We start from the raw sequence: 17,178 nt of genomic DNA, 5'->3' as shown, positions 1-17,178 counted from the left end.
AGCTGGCTTTGCATAGTTCCCTCTGTCTGTTGAGACAGTTCTCCCGATGTCCTGGCTAACACTATTTAACTGATTACTCAGCCCGTTGCTGTCCGCAGAATTAGCTACTGTATATGCTTGCCTAAGGACTGACCACACATGATTGGCCGTGCAGCGCTTTAAGACGTCATGAGGACGTGAACAACGATATATAATTGCAATTATTTCTTCAAATTTCGGTGCCTGGCGGCAATCCGATTGCAAATCACTGACGGTTCACAAGCAGGATTCTGGAGGAAGAATAGAAAAGATGACGACCACCCAGTATCGGGAACATTCGAGCTGCGACACTCCTGAGAATGAGAATAACGTCTCGACCCCTGCAATCCGCAGGAGCAACTACAAATTTTGCGGATTTAGTTTAAAGATCGCTCGAATGATGGACTCTGTAATGGGCGTTTCCTCGTATGTCTGGGACTCTGTAAGTCAACTGCGTTAATCGGATAGAGCAAAAAAGGAAACACAATTCTTATGGGTTTATAGATTTCTGTTCTCAGTTGCTGCTGGTTTCAAATCTTATTCTTAGAAATATTGAGCTTTGAAAATAGATCAGGGATCACGTACACCTTGTACGTAGTTCACTATATTACTGGCTATAACCTGTACTTTTCCCACATATACTAAACAGACCAATGTATTAATGTAACAAATACCTCGCAATTAGTATTGTGCCTTTTTAATAGGGGTTAGAGGCTCAGTGAAAATATCCAGATTTCACTCGCTACCACCCTCCAATTTGTCCCCTACTAAAATCTCTTACCTGTAATGTTTCACGATTTCGCTCCGGTATCTCGGCCTAAAGGACCATACTTCATGTGTGTACCCAAGCCACGATTTTTCCTCCATGTCGGGATGGGGTCAGGTGGTTTTCGGGTTCCAGTCCGCCCCCAGCTGCCTCCGCTCTGTAATCATGGTTTTCCCTTGATTGGCCTTGTTTAGCCCGCCCTGCGAGTTTACCGGCCAATTAACAGGAAGCCGGTCTGATGACGTAATTTGATAACGGGTCATCTGCCGATTTCCTTAGAGGGACCATGCACAATTTTATTTTGACAGTTGATTTTTCAGTGTTTGACAGTATTGAGGTGCTGCAAACACTGACAATCACTGCACAATGGTGAACTGTTGCACCCAGGCTCTCTAATGACTCCCTCCATATGCTTATGGAGGGAGTCACAGCACACAGGGAGGTTCTCTTCCGTTCCAAGGGCGGAAGAAACCTCGCCAGGACACCAGCTTACCTTGCACCTCCACCCAACCCTCCCTATCTACTTTATCACTTCCCCATCTCACTAGGTCTGATTGTTTCATTGGCTCCAATGTTGCTGGAATAGATGGCAGTTGCAGGTGAGATGACAGAAGCGATCTGTCCCTGGTGAGAGAGGTTCTCCCAATGAGGTGGCACTGGACATACAGTTGAATTTAAAAACTTGTAAGCTAAAGAAATCTGTAGATGTATTAAAAATGCAGTAACTAACATTTTCTTTGCTTTGGAACTTACCATGTGCAACATTGGATCCTTCACACCACTTCTGCAGCTGTCATCTTTTCACAAACATCAGAGCAGTTTTACAACACGCCACACTTACCTGGCGTGATGTCAGGACGTCGTGAAACCCGTCTTAGAAGCTGGAGAATCTAAAAAGAGCCTGAAAACTGCTGAGAATTACCTGGTGATAGGCAGTTAATTGCTTTTAACCCCTTCCCCGCCACTAGGTGTCGGGCCCATTCGCAAATGGGGACCCGACACTTGGGAAAGTTGTTTGGAGGCGGGTTGACGGCCGGTTCGGGACCCACCGTCAATCAAAACGACTTTAACCTCTGACCAGCCTCGAAACCCGCCCTCTGAGCGCCGGCAAAATCCACAGAGGCTATGGAAATTTTTGGTGTTTCTGGCCCTGTCCCTACTCCGCCACAGCAGACTCGCAGTTTACCATAGGGACCACTTATTAGCAATCTGGAACGTGGCTAACTCGGTATAGACGGGAGAGTGGGATATTGGGACATTCCTGGCCGTTAAGGCTCAGCATTACAAAGAGTGTTCCTTTTTTACAGAGTCAGCGGGGCCAGCTACAACTGCGCTGGGGAAGCAATAGAATTGGTAGGACTTCTAGTTAGTTGAAGTGTGGCCGAGGCCGGATGGGGCAGAAAGTGTTGCAACCGTTTTGAAAACTTTATTCAAGTTATTTTCTTTTTTCTTCAGTATCAGCCTTTGCTCAGTGGCAGTATTCTTGCGTCTGAGTAGGAGGTAGTGGAATCAATCCCCACTCCAGGGACTTGATCATATAATCTAGGCTGACACTTTAGTGCAGTACTGACGAATGCTGCTCTGTCAGAGGTGCCGTTTTACGGATGAGACGTTAAACCGAGGCACCGCTCTGCAATTTGAGGTGGACGTAAAAGATCCCGCAGTAGTAAAGTAGGACTACACTTCGGAAGTACTTAATTGGCTGCAAGAGGCTTTGGGACGTCCTGAGGTCGTGAAAGGTTCTTCATAAATGATACTTCTGTGAACAAGCCCGTTGAGAGTTGACCTAAACACATTGGGCTCGATTTTGCCATTGGGGTCGGGCTGGGGCGTGTCAGGTGGTTTTCGTGTCAGGACCCCACTCCGATGTGAAGTGGGAAAAAAGTGCGATTTTCCCCTAATTGGGCACTTGATTTCCAGCGTGTGGGAACCACTGGCCCAATTAGCCTTTCCGTCCTGAAAGTCGCCTCCAATGACGTCATCGGTGCTGCTGGGTTTAAGGCCTGTAAGCAGCCTTGCTTCTTCTGGAGACTGGAAACACTTTGCAAATTGTTTTGATGAGACCTCCCTCCAAGCTCTGGTGCAGGGAGCAAGTTCTAATAAGGAGCTGCTCTTTCTTTCCTCAGGGAGAAAAAAGCCACCACAATAAACTAAAGCTGTGTGGCTGCAAGTGGCCCAGGAGGTCAATGCCATCTCTATGTGCCGTAGAACATGGCTGCAGTGCAGGACGAGGTTTCATGACATTTTCCGCACAGGAAAAGTGAGTATGACGTACTCAACACCCTCAATCTCATCCCCATCGCCTCTCCTCGCCAGCACTCTGCTTTGCCAACCTCTTCCTCCACATCCCACTTGACACTGACATCCTTGCACCCTTACCCATTCCCTCTCTCTCTATGGTCACATTCACTTAACTATTCGACCATGCAGACCTCACACTCCCTATCACTGTGATGCAATGGCAACAACTTACAACACACAGGGAGGGCCTTTTGTCTCCTTCTAAGCAGCTATGCTATGGATTCTCTACACTCGCTCCTTCATTCTCACTCAAACTCCACTTGTGTCCCTCATTGCAGGAAAAGAGAGCCCACAATAAGAGGGAAAGAGCGAGGACAGGAGGAGGGCCACCCTCAGTAGCCCAGCTCACCACCTCAGAGGAGGCGGCCCTGGAAATTGCCGGGATCGAGGAGGATTCTCAAGTGGGGGATGGACAGGCGGGCGCATCACAGCAAGCTGGTGACAGAATAGTTTGGCATCTCTCTCAATGACTGATAATGATTCTGATGCTCCAACAGATTGACTTACGATCATCTGCACAATTGAATGTGCATGTAACCTTTAACTCACATCTCTAACTCTTTCCTTTACACCCCCACAAGACCATCGAGAGCCCCCATCCCCACTGTCCAGGAGGAAGAGCCTGAGCTTCCAGACTCCTCAGAGGAAGCTGCAACCTCTGAGGGTGCTCAGTCAGTAGAATTAAGAGCACGCTGCACCAGAGCAGACACTCACACCTCGGTGGGACCTTCGGGACAAAGAGTAGAGTTGTCACCTGGTGTAGTGGAGAGTCCTCGTTGCAGTGGAGAGGACGCTCCCAGCTTGGCTCCACTGCATGTCGACTCTATGCCTCCGGGTCCATCCAGAAGGAGAGTGTTGCTCGAACTCCAGGAACAGATGCAGGAGTCTCTGGCAGGTTTTGTCTCCAGGGTCGCTGTGAGTGTGGAGCGAATGGAGGAGTCCATCAATAACATGAGCAGAGCCTTTGTGGAGGCATTGGTGCATGAACGCATCACCACAGAAAGGATGGCAACCTCCTTGGAAAGGATGGCTACCTCCATGGTAAGGTTGGCTACCATAGAGGAGAGGATGGCTATATCCATGGAGGAGCTTAGTCGCCAGGGTATGGAAAACATGGTAATTGTTCAGAATAGACTGACATCTCTTGAGGTGCGATGGTCAGCTATTGAGCAAACAAATCAGATCTTCATGCAAGTCCTCTGGAGTAGGACTTCCAGTGCACAAACGGGTCCTCATGGCCCCCCTGAAGTGCAGAAAGGTGCTGTCCAGCCACTTGCTAGCTCTGAAGTGGGGCTGACCCATGAGTGGGATGTTGGTGGCATACAACAAGGAAGTGGGGGCTCCTCTCCAAGCACTCACACGACAATGCCACTGCAGAGCCCTCAGTCAGGGCCCCACCAGAGTCCCCACCCAACTGAGATCGGCATCTCAACCCCTGCACAGCGGCAGGAGCAGCAGACTGTTGCTGAGAGCTCACAGGTTTGCAACCCCAGAGGATGCCCACCAAAGGTGCCGAGACAGGAGCAGCAAGAAAGTGAGCAAGGGGCCTCCACATCTGCTGAAGCCACAGGGGAAGAACCACGTAGGAACAAGCATAAGAGGAAGATAATGCACAAGTAGCCACAAGGATAGTCACTTGGGTTTAATGTTGTGTTTAATTTTGAAAAGCCATCAGTTGCTTATTGTCATAAAAAATTCTGATGGCAAACTGTAGCAGTTGTGGCATGTGTCATTTCGCTAATGGGACTTGCACACTGAGGGCTTAAGATGACTTGCAATTGTCAGTATGGTGGTCAGAGTGTTAGGAATCCGCAGGTTCTTGGCCATTGTCGATGGTCTGATAAGAAGGTGTGAGGCAAAAGAGTTTGATTGTGCAGGCTAAACAAATCTGGCCAAGATGAGTGCGTCCCTTGCATCCTGGGCAGCAATGTGGTTGCGCGCTGGCGCCTTCTGGCCTGTGCAACTTCAGGTGGGTGAGCAGCAGCTTGGCACTCCTGTTGTTACTGCTGCTTTTGGTGGTGCTGTTGTTCATGGTTCTGCTGCTGCCACGGCTGGTCTTCATCCGAATTTGATGTCCAGGAGGAAAGGAAATAAATGGTTCCCAAGCTTCTGGTATATACCTCAGTTGAGGAAGCGCTCAGTCAAGGTGGTGAGCGGGGTTTCCCAGGCGGTCACACTGGAGATGGGTGTCAGGCTCCAAACTTCCACAACAATGGGTATGGCTGCTAAAAGTTCCCCCAGACCTGAGACAACAAAGTTCTGCCACCTGCAAATGATGATTGCTGAAAACTCCTTTTTAATGGTGGAGCTGCAGCTGTTACTAAGCAGTCCACTTGTTAGGCCACCAGGATTCACTGGCATCTTCCAGAGGAGACGTGCAGGTCGTGGGGAAAGTGGTAAAATCAGAAAGGCCTCTAAAAATGGGATTAAAGAGGCACTTAACTGGTTGTTAAAGGCATTAAGGGCCTAACCCACCTCTTGGAGGTGGGATGGAAATGGGGTCAGAAAACACGCATTTGGGAAAATTGTTTGGTGGCGGGATTGGGCCCACCTGCCCTTTTTTGTGATTTTACCACCTCACACGTCTCCAATCACGCCTCCTCGGGCACGGCAAAATCGAGCCCATTGGGATTGAGTTGTAGTGCCCGTGACAAGTTCCAAGAGCTTTCCTTTATCTCTGCAAGGAATTGTTTGAACCCAGACCCCACTCTTCTTTGGAAGTGGGCGTTTGGGTACAAGTGTTAATTTCTGAATAAATTAATCCTAATGTACATATTTTCCATCTTTTAAGGGCATTACCCTTTGCCAGTACTTTGAGAAGGAGGAGATCAGCTTTACTGGGAAGAAGGTGATAGAGCTGGGATCAGGAACTGGAATCGTGGGGATTTTAGCAACCCTACTAGGTGAGCTACAGGGTGGTATTGAACCCAAAATGTAAGGAGTAATACCATTTCTGAGAGTAACAAAAGGTGTGATTATGCCCGCTACACTTCCTGTGGTACATATGGTTTGTGAACAATTCAGTCTCCCTACTTTAAGCGTTTACTTGAAAAGTAATCATTTCAGAGAACATAAATGAGAGCTAAAGGGCTCAACTTTAACTCAGCCATCAGGCGGGCTTTGAGGCGTGTGGGCGGTTAAAACCGCAAAACCTGGGGGTCAGGACCCCCCACCTGGTTCCCGACACCTAGCCATTTTAACCCAGACGTGTCTGATGGTAACGAATAAGTCCCGCCTCCAACAGGCGGGACTGGTCTTTAGGGCCCTTAAACAGCACTCATTGGCCTTTATAATCCCATTTTAACAGGCCCTTGCCTGTTTAACCCTTTTCCCATGTAAGACATGCCTGATGCGGATCACGCCTGTGAAACCTGGCGTGAGCACTATTGGTTTGCTGACTATCAGCTGCAGGTCAACCATTAAAGAGGAGATTTGATCAGCCATCATTTGCAGGTGGCAGGGCTTTGTTGTCTCAGGCCTGGGGCAACTTTTACCAGGCTTAACCACACCTGTGGAAGGTTGGAGCCTCACACACTTCTCCAGTGTGACGTCCTGCGAAACCCCTCTCGCCACCCTCACTTAGCGCTTCCTCAACTGAGGCTTCTACCAGAAGCATGGGAGGCCTTTTTTTCCTTCCCTTCTTGGAATTAGAGGACCTCCAGCCCCATTCGCGAAATGACACATGCCACAACTGCAGCAGTTGCCATCAGAAATTTTATGCGAAACAAAAAACTGATAGCATTTCTACAAAATACACAACATTTCACCCAAGTGACTACCCTTGTGACTATTTGTGCATTATTTTCCTCTTACGCATGCTCCTACATAGTGGTTCCCCTGTGGCTTCAGCAGATGTGGAGGCCCCTTGCTCACTTTCCTGCTGCTCCTGTCTCCACACCTTTGCCGGGCATCCTCTGGGGTGGCGAGCCTGTGAGGGCTCATCAGCAGTCTGCTGCTCCTGCGGCTGTGCAGGAGTAGAGACGTCTATCTCAGTGGGGTGTGGACTCCGGCGGGGCTCTGACCGAGAGCTCTGCAGTGGCATGGAAGTGTGAGCGCTTGGAGAGGAGCCCCCACTTCCTTGAGGTCTGCCACCAACGTCCCGCTCATGGGTCAGGTCCCCCTCAGTGCCTGCAAGTGGTTTGAGAGCACCTGGCTGCACATCAGGGGGGCCATGGGGACCCGTATCTGCAATGTCAGTCCTACTCAGAAGGACTTCCATGAAGGTCTGGTTTCTCTGTTCAATAGATGCCCATCGCTCCTCAAGAGATGTCATTCTATTCTGAAAACTCACCATGTTTTCCATACCCTGGCGACTAACCTCCTCCATGGCCATAGCCCTCCTCTCCTCTACCGTAGCCCTCCTCTCCTCTACTGTAGCCATCCGCCCCCTACAGTAGCCAGCCTTACCACGGAGGCAGCAATCATTTCCATGTAGGTAGCCATCCTTTCCATGTTCATGCGTTCATGCGGCACTGACTCCACAAAGGCTCTGCTCATGTTCGCTATGGACTCCTCCATTTGCTCCACACTTGCAGTGACCCTGGAGACAAAACCTGCCAGATAATCCTGCATCTGTGCATGGAGTTCCATCACCTCTGAACTTACGGATGGACCCAGAGGCAGAGGGTCGACATGCAGCCGAGCTGGCAGAGTCCTGCGCCCTCTGACAAGGACTCTCCACTGCTGTCACTGTTTCCACAATCTGCTGACGTTCACTTGTGAGCTGTGATACACCAGGTGGCAACTCTACTCTATGTCCCGAAGGTCCCACCAATGTGTGAGTCTCTGCACTGGTGCTGGGTGCACTTATTTCTGCTGATGCTATGCCGTGAGAGGTTGCCGATTCCTCTGAGGAGTCTGGCTTCTCAGGCTGCTCCTCCTGCACAGTGGGGACGGGGGCTCTCGATGGTCCTGTGGGGGAGTCAAGGAAAAAGTTAGAGATGTGATGCCAAGGTTACATGCACATTGCATTTTGCAGGTGATCATAAGTCCATATGATGTAGCTTCAGAATCATTATCAGTGACTCATGCAATGCCAATGAGAGAGATGGAAAACTATTCTGTCACCAGCTTGCAGGGATGCATCTGTCTGTCCTTCCCCAACTTCTGTGTCTCTGCCAGCCCCGACAATCTCCAGGACGGCTTCCTCCGAGGGGATGAGCTGGGCTAAGGAGAGCAGCCCTCCTCCTGTCCTGGCTCGCTCTCTCCTGTTGTGAGCTCTCTTTTCCTGCAATGAGGGAGACAAGTGGAGGTTGAGTGAGAATGAAGGAGTGAGTGCAGAGATTGCATAGCATAGATACTTAGAAGGGGAAAAAGATGGAGTGAGGTTGCAAGACCAAGGGCCCTCCCTGTGTGTTGTCAGTTGTGTTCAAACCATCAGAGTGAGAGGGAGTATGAGGGCTGCATGGTGGAACAGTTATGTGAATGTGAGCATAGAGAGAGAGGGAATGGGTGAGGGTGCATGGATGTGAGTGTCAAGTGGGATATGCTGGACGAGATTGCTAAAGCTGAGCGCTGGTGAGGAAAGGCAATGGGGATCAGATTGAGGGTGATGGAAACTTCATACAGTACTTACTTTTCCAGTGCGATGAAGGTCATGGAATCTTTTCCTGCACTGCATCCAGGTGCGCCGTGTGAGCCCCAAGGAGTTGACTTCACCAGCCACCTGTAGCCACACAGCCACCTGTAGCCACACAGCCTTGGTCTGACTGGGAGGCCTCTTCCTCCCACAAGAAGGGAACAGAACCGCCCTGTGGGCCCTAGCACCATCCAGCAATGCCTGGAGTGAAGCCTCATCAAATTTGGGGGCAGCTCTTGCCCTCCCGCTGGCCGCTGCTCCTGCAGGCTCCTATGCCATCCGAATGGTAAAGTTTGGAAGCCTGCAGAAGAAGCAAGGCTTGCTGTGGACCTTAAAAGCAGCAGCAATTATGACGTCATATCCTGCGACTTTCTGGCTGGAAATACTCAATTGCCAAGGCTTCCCACACGTTGGAAATCAATTGGCCAATTGAGTTAAAATTGCATCAATCTCACAGACCTATTTGGATTCGTGTGGGAAACACTAAATTCGGGGAACCCGACAATTTCCCACACCTGAGTTAAAATCGACCGCAAAGAGTTTAAAACCGAAGGTCTGCTCCCATGTACAGATATGATTGGTCTGTCTTCTAGCAAATATTTAAGATATTTTGTAATTGCCCTAGACACAGATGTACTACTAGCTCTGTATTCAGAACATTAATCCTATGTAATAGTGGTTCGGAGAGACTGGGGCTATCTGGGACGATACTTGCTCACAGGCATTTATTGGAGGTCGTTATTTGTTCACTCCATGAACACAATGTAAGATGGGACTGTTATCAAGGGCAAACGGTGAATTATGCATGGATATATTTTCTTGTTCTCAGGTGGAAATGTTACCATGACAGATCAACCGGAAATCCTGAAGCAAATAAACTACAATGTCTCAACCAACATCCCTTTTGCCTGCAGACATCGTTTAAAAGTCTCTGCACTGACTTGGGGTGAAGACCAAACTAAGTTTCCTACCGACTATGATTTCATCCTGGGGTCGGATATTGTCTATAGCTCAGTTTGCTATCCCGCGCTAATAGAAACACTGCGCTACCTCTGCAACCAACGGACTACAATTTACCTCTGTTCCGAATTCCGAACCGGGAATGGATCCCTCCCTTTCCATGAGGTGATTCTACCTGACTATTTTAACTGTCAGATTATTGACAGAGTAGGGAACAGATATATAACTCTGTACAAATTGACCAAAATCGGTACAAATGACAATAAGAAATAAGAGATTCCGACGCAGATATCGTTAACACTCGCTTTATATCCTGTAGAATAATCTGTAACAAACCCATCACAGTTATATTTTTACCTAATATAGATCCTCAAAGGTGAATTTGAATTTTAAGTGCACTTGGCAATGATGAATGAAAGATTATAAACCGGACAGTAGCGAACTTTCGTCATTTCCTTACATAAGGATGCCGGGTGTTAAATCTTTGAGATAGCTTTATTGTTCATGACATGTGTCTTGTTTACGTGAAATACAGATATGAAGACCTTTAAAGAGACGAAGTTAATCCGATACCTAAATCTAATTAATAAATGTGTACTTCTTGAATTTAAATAATTAAATTGGCGAAGATTGGGGGATTGATCCGCGGGCAGTTTTGGCGATTTAAACTATAGTGTAACCGCACGTCAGCGGGTGCAAAATATTACTGGGAAATAAAAACCTTCAATTAACAGGGGAATGAAGAAAACAAAGAATTAATCGGTATTATGTTCCAAAGGTGAATGCTCTGTTTACAGTGGTGTACATGGCTTCTACTCAAACAGCTCCAATCGCTTTCTAATAATGCCATCCAAGTTATACATTTAATGCTACAGCTACATAACTGCCATTCAATGTATAGACTGCAAAAGCTAACGATGCCAAGCATATGTGGTTGAAACCACTAACACTGTTCTAGTATATACTGTTGCAAAATGTGTAATGATTCCATCTGATGCGGTGTTGTAATGTTGAAAGGAACTTGTTACGTTAAACCCAGTAAATACTGTGCCATTGCGATTCTGAAAACTCATTTTATTGTTCTGTTCCCGAGGTTTCCGTTGACGAATGGATGCACAGGTGTAATGAAATAATATAATACTGAATGAATTACGTCCTGTAAAGTGTGTGTTCCCGTTAAGGTGCGCGAAGGGATAATTACACTTGAATAATACATGTTATTGCAATGCTGCGGTTTAGTTACATGGGTAGCTGAGCGCTCCTGGGGCTTTTGATTTGAGTGTTTTATGTATGCTTACTCCAGGACCAAATGACGCATCACAAGGCACGGGAAGAGGCAAACTCCGACTCCCGAGCGATTTATGCCTCAATGCTGAAATATTCCAAATCTCAACAGGTATTAACAGGGTGAAAGGATGACTTCTGGCGGACAAAGACTATGTTTGGCTCTGCTGCCCATGTCTCTGCAGAAGTTTTTGTTCTTAGGAGAGAATAGGCTCACATAATAGAGCAGGCTTGTAATAGAGCAGATATTCGGGGTCGGAAGCCTACTTCTGCTGCCTGAATTGATGGGGTTGGGTGATTTACAACATGGCGTCGAACGTGTTGGGCAAGACCTTTCAAATACGACAAGCGTTCCCGTTGGTGAAATACCGGAGCTAAAGCATGATGAAAATTATGAAGATGAAGAAACAGGCAGCTGGAGATGATGGTGTGGCACAGACAAGACATATTTTCCAAGCTTGGATCGAGATGTCTTATCTTGTATGACATAAGTGAGAAGCAAGTAGATATAGCAGTAACTAGTTGTTTCATCCTGTGGTCCTTTTCCACTACACTTCTACATAAATATCCAAAAATCCAAACTTGGTTTCATAATGTGTCTCGTCCTGTTGGAAATATAATTTCCCACATAATAACATCAAACATCAATTTTCAACCCTTTCAAATTCTTCATACCAATCATAGCTACATTTCCTGTCGATGACCAGTGAAATCAGAGATCACATGTAGAAATATGGTTCCATTATAGTGATATCCGTACAATGGAAGTGACAGGTATTGAGGCTGCCTCGCGGTTCTCCTGCTATTTTTTTCTGCATTGCAATGGAATAATAGCTCTGCATGCTGAGGTATCTTTGTAACATGTAAGTGTATCTGCAATGGTAGTCTCTACACGGCTGGTCTTCACGTTGTTTGAATGCACTGAACGCATTTGCACAGAGAGCATCACAGTACAACTCGCATAGTAATAAACGTAGTAAACGCTGTAAGCTGGCACCCAATCCTCTACTTTCCTCCTGAAACACCCTGATCTCATCGAACAAAGATCATGTCCTTCCACAAGGTTTAGAAAACCTTGTCTCAAGGTGTTCTGCATAATTTTACCGAAGTAATGAAAGTCAGCTGTTATTGTGTCCGGAATAACGTCTATGAAGTGAGGACAAGGCCACTGTTATACGTCAACTGGCTCAGCCTGTAACACGCTTGCTTATTAGGCAAAATGGTGGGGTGTTCAAGATTGACTCCTGGATGGAACAACCTATCAATCTCAGATTTAAAATTAACAATTGATCTAGCATCAATTGCCGTTTTGTGTGTTAGAAGTGTTTCCTAATTTCACTCCTGAAAGGTCTGGCTCTAATTTTTAGACTATGCCCCCGAGTCCTAGTCTCCCCAACCAGCAGAAATAGTTTCTCTCGATCTAACCTAGCTGTTTCCTTTAATATTTTGAAAACTTCGATCAAATCACCCCTTAACCTTCTAAATTCCAAGGAAAACAAAACTAGTTTGTGTAATCTCGCCTCTTAATTTAACCCTCGGAGTCCAGGTAACATTTTGATAAACCTACGCTGCAGTTCCTCCAAGGCCAATATATCTTTTCTAATGTATGGTGCTCAGAAATGCTGACAGTACTCCAGGTGTGGTCTAACCAGAGTTTTGTGTACCTGCAGCATAACTTCTACCCCCTTGTATCCTAGTCCTCTAGGTATAAAGGCTAGCATTCCATTAGCCTTTTTGATTATGTTCTGTACCTGTTCATGACATTTAATGATCTGTGTACCTGGACCCCCAAGTCTCCCTGGACCTCCACTGTTTTTGGTTTTTCACCATTTAGAAAATACCCAGCTCTATCCTTTTTTGGTCCAAAGTCGATGACCTCAGATATGCCTACGTTGAAATCCATTTGCCACAATTTTGCCCATTCACTTAATCTGTTGATATTCCTTTGTAATTTTATGCTTTCATCTTCACTGCCTACAATGTCGCTTATCTTTGTGCCATCGGCAAGTGTGGATATCTGGCTTTCTATGCCTTCATCTAAGTCATTAATAAATACTGTGAATAGTTGAGGCCCCAGCAGAGATCCCTGCCAGACAGCACTAGTCACATCCTGCCAATAGAGTACCTGCCCATTATCCCTACTCTCTGTCTCCTGCTGCTCAACCAGTTTTCTAACCAGGTCAATAATTTGCCTTCAATTCCATGGACTTCAACCTTAGTTAACAGTCTCTTATGAGGGACTTTATCAAATGGCTTCTGGAAGTCCATAATGTGGGGAAATGTGAAGGTATTCATTTTGGTCGGAAGAATAGATAAACATAATGGCCTAGAAATTCAGTATAGCCACGTTTGGGGCAGTAAAGTTGGGCGGGCGCTAAAGTTTGTGCCCGCCGGAAAGTGGAGGCCAGTTTGCCGATAGTCAGTAGCTTTGGGCAAGGAGTTTGGGCGAGCGCTAAAACTGGCGTTGCACACCTATCTTTAGGCGCTAAGCCGGCGGTGCAGACTCATACCGCCGAGGCCGGGCACAGCGCAGGTGCGGTCATGTTTTAATTGACAGCAGACACCCTGACGCCGGCCAGCTCTTAAAGGGGGAAGGGTCGACTTGGTCTGCTGCCATGCCCTGGATACTGGAGCCCTCCAGCTAGGCCTAAACACTGCTGCTGGAGAGAAATAGTGCCAGCAACGATGCAGAGGGCCCGTGAGCGAGCGCAGCGCTTCTCTGCCCATGCTTTGAGGGTGCTGCTTAGGGGTTTGGAGAAGAACACAGATATCTTGTGCCTGGACAGTGGCAAGAAGGCTCCCAAGAGGCTGTACAGGAGAGCCTGGAGGGAAATCGCCCAGAGGGTCACAGCCAACAGCGATGTCCCCAGGACTGGTGACCAATGCCGGAAGAAGTTTAACGACCTCACTCGGTTGGTCAGGGTGAGTACCCTTTCCAGTGTCCTCCTCATCCTTGCATGTGCACCTCACATTATGGGCAAAGGGACCTCAAAGGCCTAATGGCCAGCCCTCCTCCAGCAGCTATGGCACTGGCATGATCATCAATAGCACTTTCTGCACTTGACACACTGGCCAAGCTATTCGACCATGGGAGGCAGTGCACACAACAACAGGGAACCACACTGGCCAAGCTATTCGACCATGGGAGGCAGTGCACACAACAACAGGGAACCACACTGGCCAAGCTATTCGACCATGGGAGGCAGTGCACACAACAACAGGGAACCACACTGGCCAAGCTATTCGACCATGGGAGGCAGTGCACACAACAACAGGGCACCACACTGTACTTAGAGGCCGTCCTTTCTCTTGCAGGCCAAGCTGGCGCAGAATCTGAAGAGCCGGACTGTCACCGGGGGAGGCCGTGTCCAGTTCCAGGAGCTCAGTGACCTGGAGGAGCGCGTGGCTCGACTCATGCGTGCCCGGGTGATTGGCCCCGTTGCTATTGGAGATGCTGACCCTGTGCTGGGCGCCAATGGTAAGGACATGACCGTTTGGACCTCTCTCGTTCCTCTTGCGCTTCAGATCTACATCCTTTGCCACTGTCCCACCAATGCGCATAATGCCACCACTCATACCTCCCTCGCTGACGCCCTGTCCTCACTCTAAAGCTACTCTTGTGCCTTCCTGCTTTCAGCTGGTGAGGAGGAGGTCCCTGAAGCTGCGAGTGTCAGTCCCTCGGAAGAGGAGGACGACGAGGACCAAGAGGAAGGCGGCACATCGGGGGAACCCTCATCCGCGCCAGGGGATGGCAATGGATGGGACACGTCTTGCCTGGAAGAGAGCCAGGGGGAAGTGTTGCAGGGGGGTGTAGCTCCTGTGCCCAGTGGCGTCCAGCCACGCGGGAAGGGTCGGGCAGCACGGCTGCCTTCTCCCCAGAGGGGGGAAGTGTTGCAGGGGAGGGCAGTTGCTGGGCCCAGTGGCGTCCAGCCATGCGGGAAGGGTCGGCCAGCTCGGCGGCCTTCTCCCCAGAGGGAGAGTCCGGCCTCCAGTCCGGAGACGGTCCTCGCCCAGGAGGTGCGGCTCCTTGATCAAATGTCCACGGACTCGGAGCGGCGCCACACCGAGTTCATGGGGGTTGTGGGACAGTTGCCTCAGGCCATTGAGTCCCTGGCTCATAGTGTGGCCGATTTTGGGGACTCACAGGCCAGGGGTGTCGAACAACTCGCGGCAGCACAGGACGCGAGTCGAGAGTTCATGAGTGGTGCCGTCCAGACACTGGCTGGTCTGATGTGGGCACAGACCAGGGCAGTACGGGCACTCACTTCTGCCACACTCGCTGTGTCATGGACGCATCATCACGGCACCCGCCGCACTGCTGCAGCACAGCGGTCTGGCCTTCACCAGATTGCTGCGCTTGCTGCAGTGCCAGCCCGGCCGAGTGCCAGTGTCTCTGGCGACCAGCGAGCGCCTGGCATCAGCCACCTTGCCCCCATTGCTGCAGCCGCTACTGCCACTCCCCCAGCAAAGCTGCGATGAGCTGCTGGAGAGACTGATGCTGCCCAGCCACAGCTGCAGCAGTCAGCAGCCGGCCCCACCAGGGCCGGACCTCGTCTAGGCCGACCCCCAAGGGCATCTGCCGTCACGCACTGTGCCCCTCAGGAGCCTTCCCCCAGCCTTGCAACACCCACAGGGCCCAGGTTGAGGCGGAGCAGCAGGTCGGGCAGGGGCCGGACAAGCCTGCACAAGGACTCGCCCTCTCAGCACACCAAGTAGAGTGTGTTGCCAAATGCTTTCTTATATGGGGGTGTTTGTGTTCTGTATGGGGGGGGTTTATTTTGGTAAGGCCGAAGATGAAGGCAAATGTTTTTTTAGATGGGGGTGTTTGTGTTCTGTATGGGGGGGTTAGTCTTGGTAAGGCCGAGGATGAAGGCCAATTGGATGGACAAGTTTTGTTATTCCTCCCCAGGTTGTGGGAGTGAGATATGTTTTTGACTGTTTTTTGGGGGTCTTGTCTGTTTTTGTGTTTCATGTGGGAAGGGCCCTGAGTTTGTTAAATAAAGCTTTTTATTTATTCAGCTTGTCCATGTGTAATGTTTCAAGTGGTTGTTGCGTTAACTGGCTGAGGGCTTGCGGAGCGGCTGCATTCAGGTGCGTTCATTGCCACAAGCCATTCCCTGACAGGGGGCCTAGAAGTGTCATTCAATAAGCCGCCGGCGGACGGCCCTTGGACCGTGTGGCTCCCTCCTGGGCTGGTACTCCTCCTCCTCCTCCTCCTCCTCCTCATGGTCCTCCTGCTCGTCCTCCTGAGGTGGTGGGCCAACGTGAGGTGGCAGTGCCTGAGTCCTGCGGATAGCCAGGTTGTGCAGCATGCAGCAAACGATGACGAACTGGGAGACCCTATCCGGCGAATACTGTAGAGATCCGCCGGAATGATCCAGGCAGCGGAACCATTGCTTGAGGATGCCAATCGTTTGCTCTATGATGTTCCTTGTGGCTTGATGGCTTTCGTTGTATGCCTCCTCAGCAGGGGTCCTGGGCACGTGGAGCGGGGTCATGAGCCATGTACATAAAGGGTGGCCCTTGTCCCCGATAAGCCATCCCCTTGGTGGAGGCTGTGCCTGGAACATGTCAGCCACTGTAGTCTGGCGCAGGATAAATGCATCGTGGCTGCTTCCTGGAAAGCGGGCATTGGCAGCTAGGATGCGCTGCCTGTGGTCACACACCAGCTGTACATTGAGGGAATGGTAGCCCTTCCGGTTGCGGTAATCCTCGGCATTGTCGATAGGTGCCCACATAGCCACATGCGTGCAGTCAATGGCGCCCTGCACCATGGGGAAGTCGGCGATCCTGGCAAATCCGACTGCACACTGCTCCTGCCTCTCTAGGGTCATGGGGAAGGAGATGAATTGGTGTCTCCTTGCAAAAAGGGCATCGGTGACCTGCCAGATGCAGCGATGCACGGCGAACTGGGAGATGTTCGCTATGTCCCCAGCAGCGGCTTGGAAGGAGCCGCTTGCATAAAAGTTAAGAGCCACCGTGACCTTCACTTCCACCGACAGAGACGTCCTGCACATCAGCTGTGGACACAGATCTCTGTGAAGCAGCTGGCAGATCTCCGCAACCACCTCCCTTCTGAAGCGCAGCCTCTTAACACAATGCGCGGCAGTCATGGTGAGATAGGACACCTGCTGCCGGTATTCCCTGAGCGGGTAAGGCCTACGTTGCCGACGCCTGATGGCCCCTCTGCGTCTAGGCATGGCTGCCCCTCTCACACAGCGTCTGCGAGCCCTTCGCACATAATGCTGGAACTGAGGGTTGCCACCCCATG

The 17,178-nt window shown here is 49.6% G+C and overlaps 1 protein-coding gene across 1 annotated transcript; it reads left to right on the top strand.

Annotated features, from left to right (window-relative positions):
* The first annotated feature begins 379 nt into the window (after positions 1–379).
* LOC147109651 (EEF1A lysine methyltransferase 3-like) lies at positions 380–10,669 on the top strand. Its single transcript, XM_086004217.1, has 3 exons — positions 380–460; positions 5,877–5,988; positions 9,493–10,669. Exons 1-3 carry the CDS (start codon positions 416–418, stop codon positions 9,894–9,896), a joined length of 561 nt encoding a protein of 186 aa, XP_085860343.1. The 5' UTR covers positions 380–415; the 3' UTR covers positions 9,897–10,669.
* The last annotated feature ends 6,509 nt before the right edge of the window (positions 10,670–17,178 follow it).

This window comes from Somniosus microcephalus, chromosome 12 (assembly GCF_052327205.1).
Source record: "Somniosus microcephalus isolate GS21.2 chromosome 12, FLI_Smic_1.0, whole genome shotgun sequence".
NCBI classification, from domain to species: Eukaryota; Metazoa; Chordata; class Chondrichthyes; order Squaliformes; family Somniosidae; genus Somniosus; species Somniosus microcephalus.
The sequence above is the reverse complement of the archived record's forward strand: the minus strand, read 5'-3'. Positions and strand labels throughout refer to the sequence as shown.